The following is a 17,500-nucleotide window of genomic DNA, read 5'->3' as shown; positions in this document are numbered from 1 at the left end:
AAACATTCTTAAATCTTGTTTTCTGAAAAAAATATCAAAATAAAGTGAGTTTTTTCTTAAAACAAGAAAGAAATATCTGCCAGTGGGTGGCAGAAAAACAATGTTGTTTCCCGTTTAAATGAAGTTTGTGATTGAAACTGTGATTGTGTGCAGGGAGCGAATGCTCTGGTGACGTACTCCATCATCAGCGGCGCAGACGACAGCTTCCGCATCAACCCCGAGTCCGGCGAGCTGACGGCTATCTGGCATCTGGACCGCGAGCGCAGATCCAAGTACTCGCTGCTGGTGCGAGCCGACGACGGCCAGCAGTCCTCCGACGTCCGAGTGAACATCACGGTCAGCGACATCAACGATCACACGCCACACTTCTCACGCAACGTCTACTCCTTCGATATCCCCGAGGACACCGGTCCAGGTATGAGACATGATGATGAGGATCAGTGAGTTCTTTTAATCGCAATTAATCGCGATTAATTGATTCAAAATAAAAGTTTGTTTGTGTATTTATGTGTGTGTAATGTGTATATTTTAGGGATGGGCGATATCTTATAGTTTGCGATATACCGGTAAAAATTCTCCCCATAAGAATTAGTCTTCCCGCGATAATAACGATAAAGTCTAGTTGTTGACATATTTCTGTGTGTGACCGTGCGGAGCGACATCGTGGAAGGCGGACGTGAAATTGAGGATGAATTTATCGCTAAACGAGGAGTTCCTTCTGGTTTGGTCAGGGCTTTACCGTGCGACAAAAAATCAGTCTGAGCCTTGAATAAATGTAGTACAGTAGCACGTGTGCGATTTAGTTTTGCATGTGTATGAGCTTGTTTACAAACAAATGACGATATCATTTATTGACATTTTTTTTCTCCAAATTAACTTCATAACATCAGTCGAGTGTTTGAAATAACTTTTTGTGATCAGACGTGGTTGTTTCAAATCACAGAACGAGGCAGAAATCATACTATTTTATAGTATTGTATACAGTGATAAAGGCTATGTCGATTAGCATTGCATTATAAATTGAAACAGATAAAATATTGCTTGAAGAACACAGATAAACCATATATTGTCGCAATCGTATGTTTATTGTCTTCAAGTTTCATAAGTTAAAATTTCTCTAGCTACAGCGATAACTGGATGCCTTTGTCCATATTAGGGATTTCCTGGAGCGTGTCAGTGCTATCACTTCTGCGATGCATGTGTGGAGTTTATGTGCAAAAGCGCCCTCTGGCTTCCAGTATGAATTAAACACAAATTACATTACGTGTGTACTCAGTAATTTTTTAGTCTCTTAGTGGATGCATAAGTTTCCCTGAATTATCATCATTGATACCGTTATCGCAATAAATACCAGAAATTACCGTGATATATATTTTAAACCCATATCGCCCATCTCTAGTATATTTATTATGTAAATATAAATACACACACATGCATGTATATATTAAGGGAAAATATGTTAGATTTATATATAAAATATTCATATTTATATTTAACATAAATTATATACAAGTATAAATATATATACATGCAAATATTTTAAAAAAATATTCAAAAATTTAAAATATATACATATATGTGTGTGTATTTATATATACATAATAAATATACCACAGTAAGTAAAACACATATTAACACACTACTAGAATGTAATTTCATATAGGGTCGCTTCTGGAAGTAAAAACTCATGGTGAAATTGATTTTTAACAATAACTGATGAACCACAAAATTTTTTTTTTTAATTAGCTTCTATTTTTATGTTTTTTTTATGTTATATTAATTGATATTAATTGATTTTTTTATTTCAGTTATAGTTTTAGTTTCCAGTTAATAATCTTAATTCTTCATGCTTCATTAAATATGTGAATATGTGACGTTATACAAAGACATGTTTGTTATAGTATTGTGCACAACATTTATTTTAGCATTATTTATATACTATTATAGTTTTTAGTAATATTTTGAATCAGCTTATATTTTTATATTTTCAGTTTTCATTTTAATTTTACAAAATATTTTTTTAATTATTTTGGTATGTGCTTTTTATTAGTTTTATTGAAACATTACTGTTAAATATTACTAATATTATTTATTTCATTTCAGTTTTAGTTCTGTTTTAGTTTTTTTAGTAAATATTATTATGTAGTTATATTACAAATATTCATTATTTTTTTATTTCATAATTTTTTTATTCTTTTATTAATTTTTTTTATTTATTTATTTATTTTATTTTTATTTTTTTATTGGTTTAGTTCATTTTTAGGTTTCATGTCAAAGGCTGTGAGCTCCGAGGTTATTAATTAATGGTATTTTCTTTTGTTGAAGCCGTCAGACTACATTATTTCAACTTATATTTTAAATAATCAAGCTGAACAGCAGAATTCCCAAGTGAGAAACTTTCAATAATCATAGAATCAAAACAAGCACAATGCACTAAACTCCCATGCTTGTTTGTGATTGGTCAGTGAATATTGTTGCATAATTACTAAGTTTCTGTTGTGGTTTTCCATCGAGGTTCGATCGTGGCGGCGATTCTGGCCAGCGACTCTGACTCGGGATCAAACGGCGAGATCACGTACTCTATAGAGGAGGATGATGAGGACGCCACCTTCCTCCTGAACCCGGTCACCGGCGTCTTCAACATCAGCCGAGCGCTGGACTACGAGTCTCAGCAGTACTTCATCCTGACGGTCCAGGCCCGGGACGGCGGAGGTCTGTCCAGCTCCGTACGAGTCTACTTCAATCTTCTGGACGTCAACGATAACCCGCCGCGCTTCCACAGCTCCGTCTACAGCAGCTCGGTCCTGGAGAGCGTGATTCCCGGAGCGACCATGCTGAGCCTGAGCGCCGCTGACGCCGACGACGGTGAGACGCTCGCAATTCACTTCAGAAAAATACAGTGCACTGTTGCTCCTCAGAGGATATTACACATGCGTTTATGGTCCGAATAACATGATACAAGCCTAAAATATTTACTTGAGATTTTACGTTAGGTTTTCCATAATTTAACAACAATTTCATGGGTACAAGTGTTTTATTATTATCATTTTAAATTATTTTATTTTTAAAATATTATGTATACATTATTATGTAAATGTTTTGTTGCATTATTATTATTTTTTTTTTTTATTATTATTTATTTTCATTTTACATTTTTATGATTTAATTAACTTGCAGGTTTATACCGCCATCGTTTGAGAATATTGTATACAAAGTGGTCAGCTAAATAATGAACTGAATACATATGACATGTAGATGCATGTAACAGCCATTCAGGTTTTATTATTTTTTATTATTTCATTTTATTACGTAAATATTTTGTTGTATTATTTTAATGTTTATTTTATTTGGATTATTTTAAACCTAAAATATTTACTTGAGATTTTAAGTTAATTTTTCCATAATTTAACAACAATTTCACGGGTACAAGTGAGTATTATGTAATAATCACTTTTAATAATGTAATAATGTGATGTAAATCAAATGTAATAACATTATTATGTAAATATTGTGTTGTATTATTTATTTTATTATTATAATTTTTTTTAATTATTTATTTTCATTTTATATTTTTATGATTTCATTAATTATTAGTTTTTAATCAACTTGCAAACCCCAGTTTCATTCACGGTTAAAGGTTTTATTTTTTTATTTTTTTATGTAAATATTTAGTTGTATTATTTTCATTTATTTTTATTTTGATTATTTTAAAATTATTTATTTTAATTTTACTTTTTTTATTATTTAATTAATTATTAGTTTTTCATCAACTTGCAAACACCAGTTTGGGAAACCCTGCTCTAATGGACATAAAAATACATAACATATTACAAACAAATATTGGGTACAATTTTTCATTTGATTACAATCCTTTTAATACTTTTTGTATTTATAACATTGTATAAAATGTATGCCATTCTTCATCCTGTTTGCTACTTTAATTCAAATTCAGGTTGAAGAGTTAAGTTAATTTGTTGTTCGTCTTTCAATTCTCAAAAAAATGTTTTTGCTTTTTCTTAATTAGATTAAAAATACATTTATGCACTGATTGAAATGTATACAAATATCTGCAGTTGTTATTTTCTACATTTTGCCATCTTGGTTGATTTTAACATTATTTACACAGTTTTCTACAACAGTAAATAAACATAAAATCACATTTTAGTGTAAGAATGTTGACAAATGCTAATATTATAGAAATACAATACTTTAATTGTATTGAATTAAATTATACAATATATGAATATTTGTATTTTTTGCCACTTTTTGTTAGTTTTTAACAATATTTATGCTGTTTTCTACAACAGTAAATTACATTTAATAATTAAATATCATATTTAAATGTAAGAATGTTGACCAATGCTAAAATTATAGCATGAAATAATTTACTCTACTGAATGAAATTGTTTTTAACAACATTCATGTGGTTTTCTACAACAGAAAAGTGCCATTGTTAATTAAATTCAGCATGTTTGAACATATTTACACTCAGGCTAGTCTCGTCTAGTTCAGACTGCGGTTAGTGTTTGGGTGAATCTCACAAAATCATGTCTGGGTCATATCAAAATGAATAAAAGGAAAGAAGAGCAGATATGTAGCACAAAGAAGCTGCAGGCTGGATTCTGAGCCGCACATGTTTCTGTGAGATTCATGTCTCAGACTCTAATGTGGTTACGCTGACCTACATTTGTGCCTGTGGCTTTTCCTCCCGCTCTTCTGTAAACGTGTTCATGAGCGCACATAGTTCCTGACCCCTGACCTCTGACCCCTGCGTGTTTAGTAAACGAGGCCAGTGTGGTTCCACATGAGCGGGTAGCATTACAGACGCTCAATTAGAGCTCATTTACTGTGAACGGAGCAGATCTGTATCACACACTCACTGTACTGTAACACGTCTGCACAAACACAACGCCCAAACCTCACAAACACACTGTTATACTGCAGAGATCCCCTAAATAAGTCATTATTTCTGTTTAATAACTGACTGACAACACAATGCTCAAACGTAGAGTTTCCCAAACTTTTTGTCAGCTGTGAACTTATTTACTTGAATATTTAATATTTATATTTAATATTTACTTATGTCATATTTTAATATATACTTGATTATTGACTTGATATATTTGCTCTGATATTTCACTTATTTCACATTTGCATGTTCAAGGTTCTTGATGACGAGAACATGCAAATGTCACCAGTTATTTTAGTATTATTTATATACTATTATCATTTTAAATAATATTTTGAATTAGTTTATATTTTTAATTTTTTTTTGTTTATTTCAATTTTAGTTTAATTTTTTTATATTTTTACGTGTTTTTATTATTATTTTTATGTGTTTGTGTATTTTTTATGTTTTTGTGTCATTTGTATTATTGTTTTACATTTATATTTAGGTTTAATAATTTTTTTTTTATTTAATTTTAATTTCACTGCTTCAGTTTATTTTAGTTTCTAATTTTAGTTTAGTTTAAGTCAGGGTTATTATAGTTAACCCAAACTAAAGTAGAAAAACAATAATATATATATATATTATTTGTAATAAATAAATAAAAAAATATCTAAAATGTTTTATTTCAGCTAGGTGCCAAGGCAGAATTTCTCATTTTAATTTAGTTTAACTTGATGTACTAAAATAACTAAAATAAAAATTTATAAAAACTATATAGATAAAAACAAAAACTACTAAAAATGACAAAAATAACACTCTACAACATTGCTAAAATTTTAACTAGAAGTAAAATAAAAAAAACAGACAGTATAAAAATAAAAACTGATTCATAATATTAATAAAAACTATAACAGTATTTCATATTAGTAAATTTATTAGATTTATTAGATTTCATCTAATATTTTTATTTAATTTCAGTTGGTTAGTTTTAGTTAATGATAACAACCGTGATTGTCACATAACAAACAAGTTAAATAAAATATTATCCTGTGTTTTTTTTTTTTTGCATTGTTTTGATTTAATAAATCATTAAAATTTCCATTTTGGGAAACCCTGTTCATAAAAATGCATATACACATAAATAGTGTTATTTTTAAGATTTACAGTTATTAGCAACAGTAATTTTCTGTATTTTGACAATTTTCAATGTTTTTAAACATTGTTTATGTTTTCTACCCCAGCGGAGGTGTGACCCCTGATTAAATATAATAACGTGTGTTGTTTTCCAGGGCCGAATGCAGAGCTGCATTACACCATCGCTTCAGGAGACCCGCACTCGCAGTTCACCATCACAAACGCCGGCGTCTTACAGACCAGGAAAACTCTGGACCGAGAGATGCAGTCGTTTTACAACCTGGTCATCACCGTTAACGACCTGGCGCCGCCTCCCATGAGCCGCTTCACCAGCACCACACAGGTGTCAATCATCCTTCTAGATGTCAACGACTGCCCGCCTTCGTTCACGTCCCAGACGACGGCGTATATTCAGGAGAACACGCCGGTGGATACGCTAGTGTTCACAGCGCAAGCGACCGACGCCGACAGCGGCCCCAACAGCTACGTGGAGTATTCCCTCAAAGGGCCGTTTGGGAATAAATTCAGCGTCGGGAACATTGACGGCGGTGTGATTCTGGTGGGTGAACTGGACCGCGAGGAGATGGCTAATTACTCGCTGACCATCATGGCCACGGATAAAGGCGAGCCGCCGCTTTCCTCCAGCATGGAGGTCACCATGATCGTTCTGGACGTGAACGACAACACACCTAGCTTCTCGCAGAACATCTACGACATCGAGATCGAGGAGAACATGCTCAGCGGCACCGATGTCCTGCAGGTGTTCGCCAGCGACGCCGACGAGGGAACCAATGGCCAGATACGCTTCTCCATCGCCGGCGGGAATGCTAACTCGGACTTCCGGATCGACTCGGTGACGGGAGTGATTTCTGTGGCGAAGCTGCTGGATCGTGAGACGTGCTCGGCGTATTCTCTGCTGGTGCAGGCGGCGGATCGCGGCAGCAGCCCTCGCGTGGATCGCGCCACCGTTAACATCATGCTTTTGGATGTAAACGACTGCACGCCTGTGTTTGAGCTCTCGCCGTACAGCATCAGCGTACAGGAGAACTTAGGAAACCTGCCCAAGAACATCCTCCAGGCAAGTGCTCCGCATTTATGCTATTGAAATTATCGTAAATATCTTTACAATCGTGCATTTAAGAGATGCTTATTTCCAAAGTGATTTATGAAAGAGGAACTAGTTGGAAATTGACAAACAGACTCTGAGGTCACATATTTGGGTTATTTTTGGTATTCAGTGCCTTTTGGACATCATAACATTTTGAAAATCAAACCGTTTTTAAAACAACTTTTTTGTAATCGTGACTGGGGGAAATACTTTGGAAAAATGTAAGCATTTATGAAACAAAATCTATGAAATAGAAGACAAAAAAATGTCCAAGAACATGTTACAGGTCAGTACACTGCATTTATGCTATTGAAATTATAGTAAATATGTTTACAATCATGCATTTAGCAGATGCTTATTTCCAAAGTGATTTATAAAAGAGGAACTAGTTGAAAATTGACCGTTTTCAAAATAACTTTTTGTGCAATCAAAATTGGGAGAAATACTTGAAAAAAAATCTATATAAGCATTTGTGAAACTAAATCTATGAAATGGAAGACAAAAAATGTCCAAGAACGTCTTACATTTATGGTATCAAAATGATCGTAAATGCCAAGTTCTGTCACGAAAGTGTAGATGGCGCAGGCTGATGGGTCGTTAATGTAAACTGATGATATTCAGAGCGTTAAACTATGCGGCACAAGCTGATTGGTTCATGTTGCATACGCAGCCAATGATCTTCCTGCTTTACATTTAAATGCTGGTTAGCATTCACTAGAGCAGTTCGCAGTGCGCTTTCAGAGTTCCTCTGAAACCCTCCACCTTCCCCAGCTCCACCTGTATAGATCTGCTGCGGGTTAATTTATGTGCTATTTGTGCAGCAGCAGTATATCTTAAATACTCACAGCAGCGTATCGGCGTATGTATTGGCAGTAGCGAGTTCCTGTACTTGCTTTGCAACAGCAGCAGTAATCTACGACAACAGCAATAACCAGCAGCAGCAGCGTAGTAGATCTATTCCGCCAAGACCAAATACACTGAACATTGTCATAGCCATTACCATGCTAAAATCCTCTGAGAGTTGTCATGATAGAAATACATTTACGGTCATGCATTCAGCAGATGCTTTTTTCCAAAGTGACTTATTAAAAAGGGACTAGTCAAAAATGTAATATAAACAGCCTCTAAAGTCATATATTTGGGTCACTTTTGGTATTTGGTGCCTTTCGGACATCATAACATTTAAAAAAAAAATTTAAACAAACAACTTTTTTGTAATCGTGATTGGGGGAAACACAAAAGTGTAAGCATTTATTAAACAAAATCTATAAAACGGAAGACAAAAAATGTCCAGTAACATCTTACAGGCAAGTACCCTGCATTTATGTTATCAAAATTCTCGTAAATACATTTACAATCTTGCATTTAGCTGACGCTTTTTTCCAAAGTGACTTATGAAAGTGGGACTAGTTGGAAGAGGCCGAGTTTTCTAGTCGGACATAAGACATAAACAGCTTCTGAAGTCATATATTTGATATTCAGTGCCTTTTGGACATCATGAAATGTTGAAAATCAAATACAATTTTCAAAACAACTTTTTGTGTAATCATGATTGGGAGATATCAAATATTTGAAAAATGATTCAGGTCAAGATCAGGCAAATAAATGTAAGAATTTATTAAACAAAATCTATGAAATGGAAGGCCAAAAATGCCCACCCTGTTAAGGACAAACAAGAGTTTAAAAATTACTTTAAAATGAGGTCATGATCTTTACCAGGGAAACAGAAGCCACCGAATACCAGGAATGACCCAATTACAACCGGAAAACTCAGAAACCAAGTTTCTGATTCGTCCGGGACGCAAACGTTAAACAGTGACTGTTAAGTCTTGTTCATTTTTCTCACAACATTTGCATTGCTTCCTCTTGCTGTTACAGTCATGCATATTTATGTATCTCAATAACCATTTGATGTATAGTGTATGTATTTTACACAGCGTTTATTTGACTGAGATTGACTAGATTGTGCGGTGGATGTTTATAAATGAATGTGACGTTACAATTTATTCAAAATCTGTTGGGTATTGTAAATCCAGCATCTAAATATCTTCAGTACATTTTGGCTCTATTAAGATTTAATAGGCAAGAATGAACCCAGTGTCCGTTGCGACAAACTTGTAATTACGACTTTAATGGGAAATTGCCGATAGCATTAGTTCATCTCGTTAGATTGGGCGGCTGTGGTTCTACATCATTTATAATTTTTGCTTTAACATGCAGAAATGCGAGACTAAATTTCCAGCACAAACTGCGCTCTGTAACTGGAATGGCTTGCGTGTTTGACGGTGCGGCTGGCGTGTGTAAACGCAGAAAGTAATATGCCACGGCTAAATGACATAGTGAGGGTGGTCTCCAATGTCCGAGTCAAAACAAACCTCACCTGAGAGGGAAATGAGCTGGAGTCACGGCTCCTCAGGTGTGCCAGCGCCAGAGTCTCATGCAAACCAACACTGAACCCAAACGAGGCATTTTACAGACCTATAACACAGAAAGAAAACTGTGTGAAAATCAGCAAAGTCCACATGGAATCAGAATTGCTACCAGATAACAAATTCAGCTTATAAAAACGTTGTGGAAACATTGTTTCATTTAAATCATTTAAAGATTACAGAAACGTTTCTTACAACGTTCTAGTAACTTTATTTTCACCCAAAATATAACATTATTTAAAGGTTACAATTTCTTAGAATGTTCATCAAGTACAAATAACGTTTCAAGAATGTTTATCTCAGAACGTTTTTTTTTTCCCCTCAACATTATGAGAATCAAATATTAATAAAGGTATAAGAACATTCCATAAACATTACTTTAAGAAGGTTTTGTCCTAACATTTCTATAACTTTTAAAAACATTAGCGAAAGTTGTGAGAACGTTCCTTGTTGGCTGGGTATACTAAAGCAGTTTAGTTACAGAAACAAGATCTCCTGTGGACGCAAACTTGTCACCTTTTGGTAAAATTTGCCATTTTGAATCCAAAATAGGTAATTTGTGTTGATCTGACTTCTACACTCTCTCAAATTCTCAACAAACAAAGCATAGACACGATGTAAATAAGAGACTCATTATGCAGTGTGTACTTACATTCATTGATTATAACAGGAGTTTGCTCACTTTTTGTATATAATACATTCAATTTGAAGTTTTGTTTGTCGTGCTTTTAAGAGGACCGACATGCACATATATTGCAATGTTTCAGGAGTGACAAACACGTATATGTTTATGAGTGTGAATGGCATGTAAGCTAACGAGTGATCCTTTGCACCATCTACTGGTTCTAGTGGTAATATCATGTCATTTTCATTTTAAAAGTGTTTGTTTTCCATCGGGTGACTAAACTGAAGCATGGCTCATTTTCCATGAGATCTCCAGGATTAAACATGAGAAATATTAACTCTAGAGTTAAAAGCATAGTGAAGTGTTTAAAATATTACATCTTAGTCATCTTTTTCAGGGTAATTAGCAGTGTTATTGTAGTAGCGGTTAATAAATTATGATAGTTTTTATTAATATTTTTAATTAGTAGTTATTTTTTGTTTCCATTTTTGTTTTTAGTAATTGTGTTGTGTTTTTGTTTTTAATTGTATGTCTTTATTTTATTTTATTTTATTTTATTTTTGAATTATTTTAGTACATCAAGTTAAGCTAAATGAAAATGAGAAATGCTTCCTTGGAAACCATCCTAAATAACATAATTTTAAGGGTTTTTCAGAGCAGTTCACAGTTAATGAATATCACGCATTTATGCCAAATGATTGCTTATGTTGTACTGTTGATGAATTATGACCGTGTTTACTTGATGGTGATATGTTGTAGATGTTTGCAAGATGCATGTTTTAGCGTCATCGTGTTTATGAATGAGCAGCTGGAAGTAGCAAAGCAACGTCATTTCAAAATAAGAGTCCTGGTGTATTTCAGACGGATCCTGAAGAAGGTTTGTGTTGTGTGGCAGGTGGTGGCCCGTGATGACGATCTGGGCTCTAACGGTCAGATCAGCTACTCCCTGAGCAGCGGGAACGATGCGGGAGCGTTCAGCCTTACGTCCGGCGGTCAGCTGAACCTGATCCGAACGCTGGACCGAGAAACTCAGGATAAATACACGCTCATCATCACGGCTCACGACGCAGGTAAGACCGGCTCGACTCCTGACCAAAACCGCTGCATGCTTCTCAGTACTAATGCAGACAAATGACAGCTATTCAATCCTGTTAATCCAGCACTAGCGTCCACACGTTCACCTATTGTAGTTTATCCATGATTTGTGCATTAAATAAACACTATGTTTCCATTCAAAGATGCAAATTTAACTTGAGCGCAAAACTCGAATATCGGATAAAACATTTGCGAATAAAGCCCCGTTTCCATCCAATGAGTCAAAGAGAGCACTTCCTGATAAACTGGCACTAAATATCACTAAGAAAAGTAGGAGAATCCACTGAATATAATAATTTTCATATATGATCAATCACTTGCGCCTCAGAGCGAGCAGACGAAACACAATAAAATAATAATAAGATAAACATTTTATCCTACTCAATTGTGCGCATACGTTTTTTATGCACATTTTTAGAATTTATGCGCATCTTGGCGTTTCCATCCAGTGTTTTTTTTTATGCGATATTCCAAAATGTGCATAAAAATAGGTGGATTGAAACATAGCTACTGACACAGTCAAAACACGCCATCAGAGAAGCGCTAACTAAATATTCTTGTTTCAGCCAATGATTTCAGCCTCCAAAACTATTTCAAAAATTTCAAATATTTACGCACCGCAAAAAAAAATCATGTTCTTCCTCAGTATTTCTGTCTTGTTTTCCAGTACAATATCTAAACATCCTTAAATCAAGATACATTTACTGGAGAAGCAGAATAACTGGAGATATTAAGTCAAATTGATCAAAATGTGTTTTTGCTTAAAACAAGAATAAATATCCGCCAATGGGATGAGAAAAATAATCCTGTTTTCCCTCTGAATTAAAATGTATTTTTCTGACACCATCGACAGATATCATATCTTCCCTAACAGGGAAGATTCTCACGACTTTCACTATTTAAAAGTTGCTTTATTAATATTTGACATACATTCTCATAACATTAAGAGAAAATGTTCTGAGATCAGCATTCTCAAAATGTCTTCATTATGCTATTTGTACTTGATGAACCGTTTTTGTAGCCTTTAAATAACATTATAATCACAACAAGAAACCTGGACATTTGAACGTTCTTAGTATAAAACAAGCATTCAAATAACGACATGTTAGGGAAAAGTAAAGTTAGTAGATCATTGTAAGAACATTTTTGTAAACTTTTTTTGTAACCACAAGGACATTTTAATGTTTTAGAAACATTTCAAAGCAATGTTCCCACAATGTTATTATAACCTAAATTTGTTACCTGGGATACACCATTTTCCTATTCCTGTAAATGTATCTTAATTTCAGAATGTTTAGATATTTGTACTGGAAAACAAAACAGAAATACTGAGGAAGAACATAATTTTTTACAGTGCTGTTGCCAGAATTTTAGTGCATCACTAATTTTGGGATGAATTTGGATTGTTAGTATTTTTATAAGAGTTTTGAAAGAAGTGTTTGTGTTCGCAAGAGATGCATAATCCTTTTGGATGGTATGTGCATGTTTTGTGGTTTTTTGTGTTGAGTTCAGCAAAAGGAGCCATGGTTTCAGAACTTGTGTGTAAGCAATTAAAAAAAGAAATGTGAGAAAACATGCCTGGGTTTTAGTTGGGTCTTGAAATATGACTCAGAGAAGTTCTTGACAGGTTTCAGCCATATATTGTAAAGTAAGTTTGTAGTAAATATTTCCGCCGTTGAACTTAGCTCTGGAGCGCCGAGAGCCAGTCAAACCATGACTGATGTTTTGGCCCGGATACAATCTGCAGACGTTTTTCACATTTTCTACACCGGTTTTACTAGTAAATCTGCTGAAGTCGGGTTTAAACGTGATCAAATGTGTTAATTGTGACTCACAGTTCTGCTTTATTGCAAAATCGGTTATGAAAATGAACAATTTTCTGCTTTCATTGCTGGAAAAAATGGTTTAAAATGGTTTTAGCTGGTCTGAAATGTCCTCAAAACCCCTGAAATTTTTTTGTATGGTCATGGTTTTAGTTACACGAACAGTCAAAAGTTTGTGAACAGTAAGCAAAAATAGTAACATTTTTGAAATATTTTTACCATTTAAATAGCTGTTTTCTATGTGAATATCTGTTAAACTGTAATGGCATTTATCTGAAATAGAAATATTTTGTAACATTATACATGTCTTTATCATCACTTTTGACCAATTTAAAGAATCCTTGCTAAATAAAAGTATTAATTTCTATAATCCTCCCCCCCAAAAAAAACATATATACTGACTCCAAGCTTTTGAATGGAATCGTGTATAATGTTACAAAAGCTTTTTCATTTCAGATAAATGCTGATCTTTGAATCTTTCTATTCATCAAAGAATCCTGAAAAGAAATAAAATATATGATGGTAGTAATAATCAGAAATGTTTCTCGAGCAGCAAAGCAGCATAGAATCGTGTATAATGTTACAAAAGCTTTTTCATTTCAGATAAATGCTGATCTTTGAATCTTTCTATTCATCAAAGAATCCTGAAAAAAAATAAAATATATGATGATAGTAATAATCAGAAATGTTTCTCGAGCAGCAAATCAGCATATTAGAATGATTTCTGAAGATCATGTGACACTGAAGACTGGAGTAATGATGCTGAAAATACAGCTGCGCATCACAGAAATACATTAGTTTAACAGATATTCACACAGAAAACAGCTGTTTTAAATAGTAAAAATATTTGAAAATTTTACTGCTTTTGCTGTATTTCGGATCAAATAAATGCAGGCTTGGTGAGCAGAAGAGACTTCTTTAAAAAACATTAAGAATCTTACTGTTCACAAACTTTTGACCGCTAGTGTATCTGTAATAACTCCAGTCTAAAGACTAAAACACAGTAATGAACTATAATGTCAGTATTTTGTCTGCACTAATAGTTATGGACAGATAGTCTCGTTATTGAAAAAGCGAGGCTATTTTAAAACAGCTGAGCTACTGGCAGAGAGAAAATTCACAGTGAAACCAGTTTAGGCCAGAGCCGCAGCAACATATACGTTCATCACAAATAAAGCGTGATTAATGCTGCAAATGTTTACTCGTGTTTGTCTCTGTTTGTGCTGCTCTCTGCCAAAAAGCTCCGAAGCCTCCTGCAACACTCGTGAAGCAGAAACAAACTCCCTGAACGCCGCAGAAAGAGCTGATTGTGCGCTGATAGTGAAATATAGAGCCGGAGCCCGTCTGAAACGCTTTCCTGGAGCGGCCGAATGATTTCCCATTCCTGGCTTTCCAGTGGATTTGTGATTCAGATCAGAGGCGTTTCATTGAGACGTTCAGCAGACACCGGCGGAGCAAGTCTTCGGATCTCATCAGCTTTTATTCTGTAGCTCATTCTGTAGAAATGTGTTACTGCCACAGGATAAAAACTCTAAAAAAGGGAGGTTTTTATCTCACAGCTCTAACTTCTCTTAAGAATTGTAAGAAACACAAGCAGGATTGCAAGAAAAAAAGTCGGAATTGTGAGATGAAAAAGTTGCAATTACCTTTTTAAAGATTTTTATTCTTTAAAATTACAAGATGTAACCTTAGAATTGCAAAAAAGAAAGTCAGAATTCAGACTTTCTCACAACTGCAGTTTTATATCTCGCCATTCTGACTTTTTTTTCTCACAAAACTAAAAAATAAAATAAAAAATGAAATTTCTCTCAAAATTCTTTTTTCAATTTTTCATTCTATGCTTTATCATATTAATTTTCCTCTGACATATAGTTACAATGTTCTTCAAGGTTTTTTTTTTAAACGGTCCAGATCTGGTTTCATGTGAAAGTTCCTGTTTCCAGCTTCACATGTACATGACAGGAACTGAAGTATTAGAAATAATAAGTGTTCAGCTCAGACGGGCCTGATGTTAGAGTCTGGATTTCTGTAGCTCTTCTTCTCCACTTCTCAATTTTCCGCTTCTATAGTCTCGACCTTTAACCTCGCGCTTTTCTTCGACCCTAGAAATCTCCACAATATCTTTCCATATGATCTCTGTCTCTCTGAAGGAAAGCTGGCAGCGCCGGGAGAGATCTTGGCAGGCCGGAGTCATTATTTGGAAATGTGTGTTTTTCTGCGGAGAGGCCAGCAGTAAAAAGGTGCTTTACAAGAGAGAGAATCGAGGGCTTATTCTGCGCAGCGAGGAAAGATGTTGGCAGCGTTTCTGAGAAAAAACATGGACTGCTTGGCAGATAACTGAGAGAGAGAGAGTCACATGAGATCTCTTTAATATCTCAGGAGTTTCTCCTCAGCAGCAGAGAGATAAGAAAGCAGGAGACTTCTGCTCCAGTAATCTCACGTGCGTCTCATATAGAGTTTTACTGCATGTGCTCAGTCTCATTTAGAGACAACCGAGAGCCAGGGTTATCATCGTTAACTAAAACTAGAACCATGAAAAAAAAACTTGAAAAAAATTATTTTGTTTCAGCTAGTTGCCAATGCATCATTAAACTCATTAAGCTAAAATTAATACAACTAAACTAAAAAAATAATTAAAATGTTTAACATATTTAAAAAAAAATCTGATAAATACTATAGATATTTAACCAAAATTACAATGAAAACAAATATATAATAATAAAATTACAATATAAAATAATTTAAATAAATTATAAAATTGTGATGTCAAACAATTAATCGCGATTATTCACATCCAAAATATTATGTACACAAAAACTTGGATGTGAATAATTGCGATTAATTGTGTTTGACAGCACTCTAATTATTAAATAATAATAAAAAAAAATACACACAATAAACACAAATAAACTACAATAAAATCTATAGAATGACGTCCATTGACTCTCCTGAGCTGTGAATGAGCCTGCACGCACGCACACACACACACACTCACACTCTCTCACACACACACACACACACACTCACACACAGCGGTCTGAGGGAAGTTTATCAAGTGCATGTGAACATTCCAGAAATAAAGCAGAGAGCGAGCGGTCGGAGCGACTCCAGCTCATTGTTAGGGGTGTTTTTCATCAGATCTACAGCAGTTCATTTGAGGAGATCTTTTTTGGCCCTGATTCACCGCCATAAAACCTCAACACACACAGATTTACTGGTTTAACTGAACACATTGCAAAAAATACATCTTTGTCTTGTTTCCCAACACGAATATTCTTAAATTGAGTTAAACGTTGTTTTAACACTTACAGTCACAACACATTCTCTAAATCTCAGTTTTAGATCAGTTGTATTTAGGGTTTTTATACTTAACTAAAACCAAACATTTTTGTGTTTTTGTTTCTTGAAATAAAATATATGTTAACTGAAAAAAAAAAAAAGTATTTTATTTCAGCTAATTGCTAGTCAAACATTTCTCATTTCCATTTAGTTTGATTTAGTAACTTAATGTATATAATCTAATGATGATTATCTAACTTAATGTAAACAACAAACTAAAACGGAACTAACATGTATAAAAAAAGAAGCTATATAGACATTAAAATATGACAAAAACACAACAAATTAAACTAACAAAATTAGAAAATGGAAAATATCAAAATAAATAAAAACTATTTCAAACTTTATATTTATATATATAAACAAAAAAATATAAAACAAATATTACAAAATAATTTAAAATATAATAACAATAATAGTATCTCAATGATGCTAAAATAACACTAGTTGTATTTGTTTTTTGCAGTGTACATGAACTGTTATGAGACACATTGTAAAATAATTACATTTCTTAAATTGCTTTAAATTGTAAGTTTAGTCAACTAGTTGTATTAAAGGTGGGGTAAGTGATTTCTGGTAGCCAATGTTGATATTTCAAATCACCAAAACAAACACGCCCTACCCCAAAAGGGTCTCGCCCCTATTGTGATAGCTCCGCCCCACACATACGTACGCAACCCAGGCAACGATTAGTTCTGTGAAACAAAGCAAAACTCATAATCAGCGATGCTGTCTACACCATAGATATATATATATATATACATATCTATGGTCTACACTGGATGCGGCGCGGCACGACACGACAAATCCCCGACAGGAAACTGCTGCTGCGTTCTATTCATGACGTATTGACACAAATTTCAAATGATTTTCAACGGTCGCTTTGTCGCGTCCAGTGTACTAGACAGACTTTAGCTGTTACTCACCTATCGAGAAGAAACAAAACAACCTCGGCGTCTGATCACAGGCCTTCCGCTCCTTAAGTTCTCTCCAGCGCTGGAAAGCTGATCCGATATTTACACGGGTCCTACTTCTTGCCTTAAGCCTTCTTTTGTT

General features: G+C 34.2%; 1 protein-coding gene across 1 annotated transcript in view; it reads left to right on the top strand.

Annotated features, from left to right (window-relative positions):
* LOC107694441 (protocadherin Fat 4-like) overlaps window positions 1-17,500 on the top strand; it is a 109,601-nt gene that overhangs the window by 44,576 nt on the left and 47,525 nt on the right. The window contains exons 3-6 of the mRNA XM_016494140.1: window positions 154-415; window positions 2,515-2,865; window positions 6,181-7,103; window positions 11,083-11,257. Coding sequence (XP_016349626.1) covers window positions 154-415; window positions 2,515-2,865; window positions 6,181-7,103; window positions 11,083-11,257 — 1,711 coding nt within the window. The remainder of the gene's footprint in view (window positions 1-153; window positions 416-2,514; window positions 2,866-6,180; window positions 7,104-11,082; window positions 11,258-17,500) is intronic.

Source organism: Sinocyclocheilus anshuiensis, unplaced genomic scaffold (genome assembly GCF_001515605.1).
Source record: "Sinocyclocheilus anshuiensis isolate Anshui unplaced genomic scaffold, SAMN03320099.WGS_v1.1 scaffold2492, whole genome shotgun sequence".
In the NCBI taxonomy this organism is placed as follows: domain Eukaryota; kingdom Metazoa; phylum Chordata; class Actinopteri; order Cypriniformes; family Cyprinidae; genus Sinocyclocheilus; species Sinocyclocheilus anshuiensis.
Note: the sequence above shows the minus strand (reverse complement) of the source record. Positions and strands in the feature narration are given on the sequence as shown.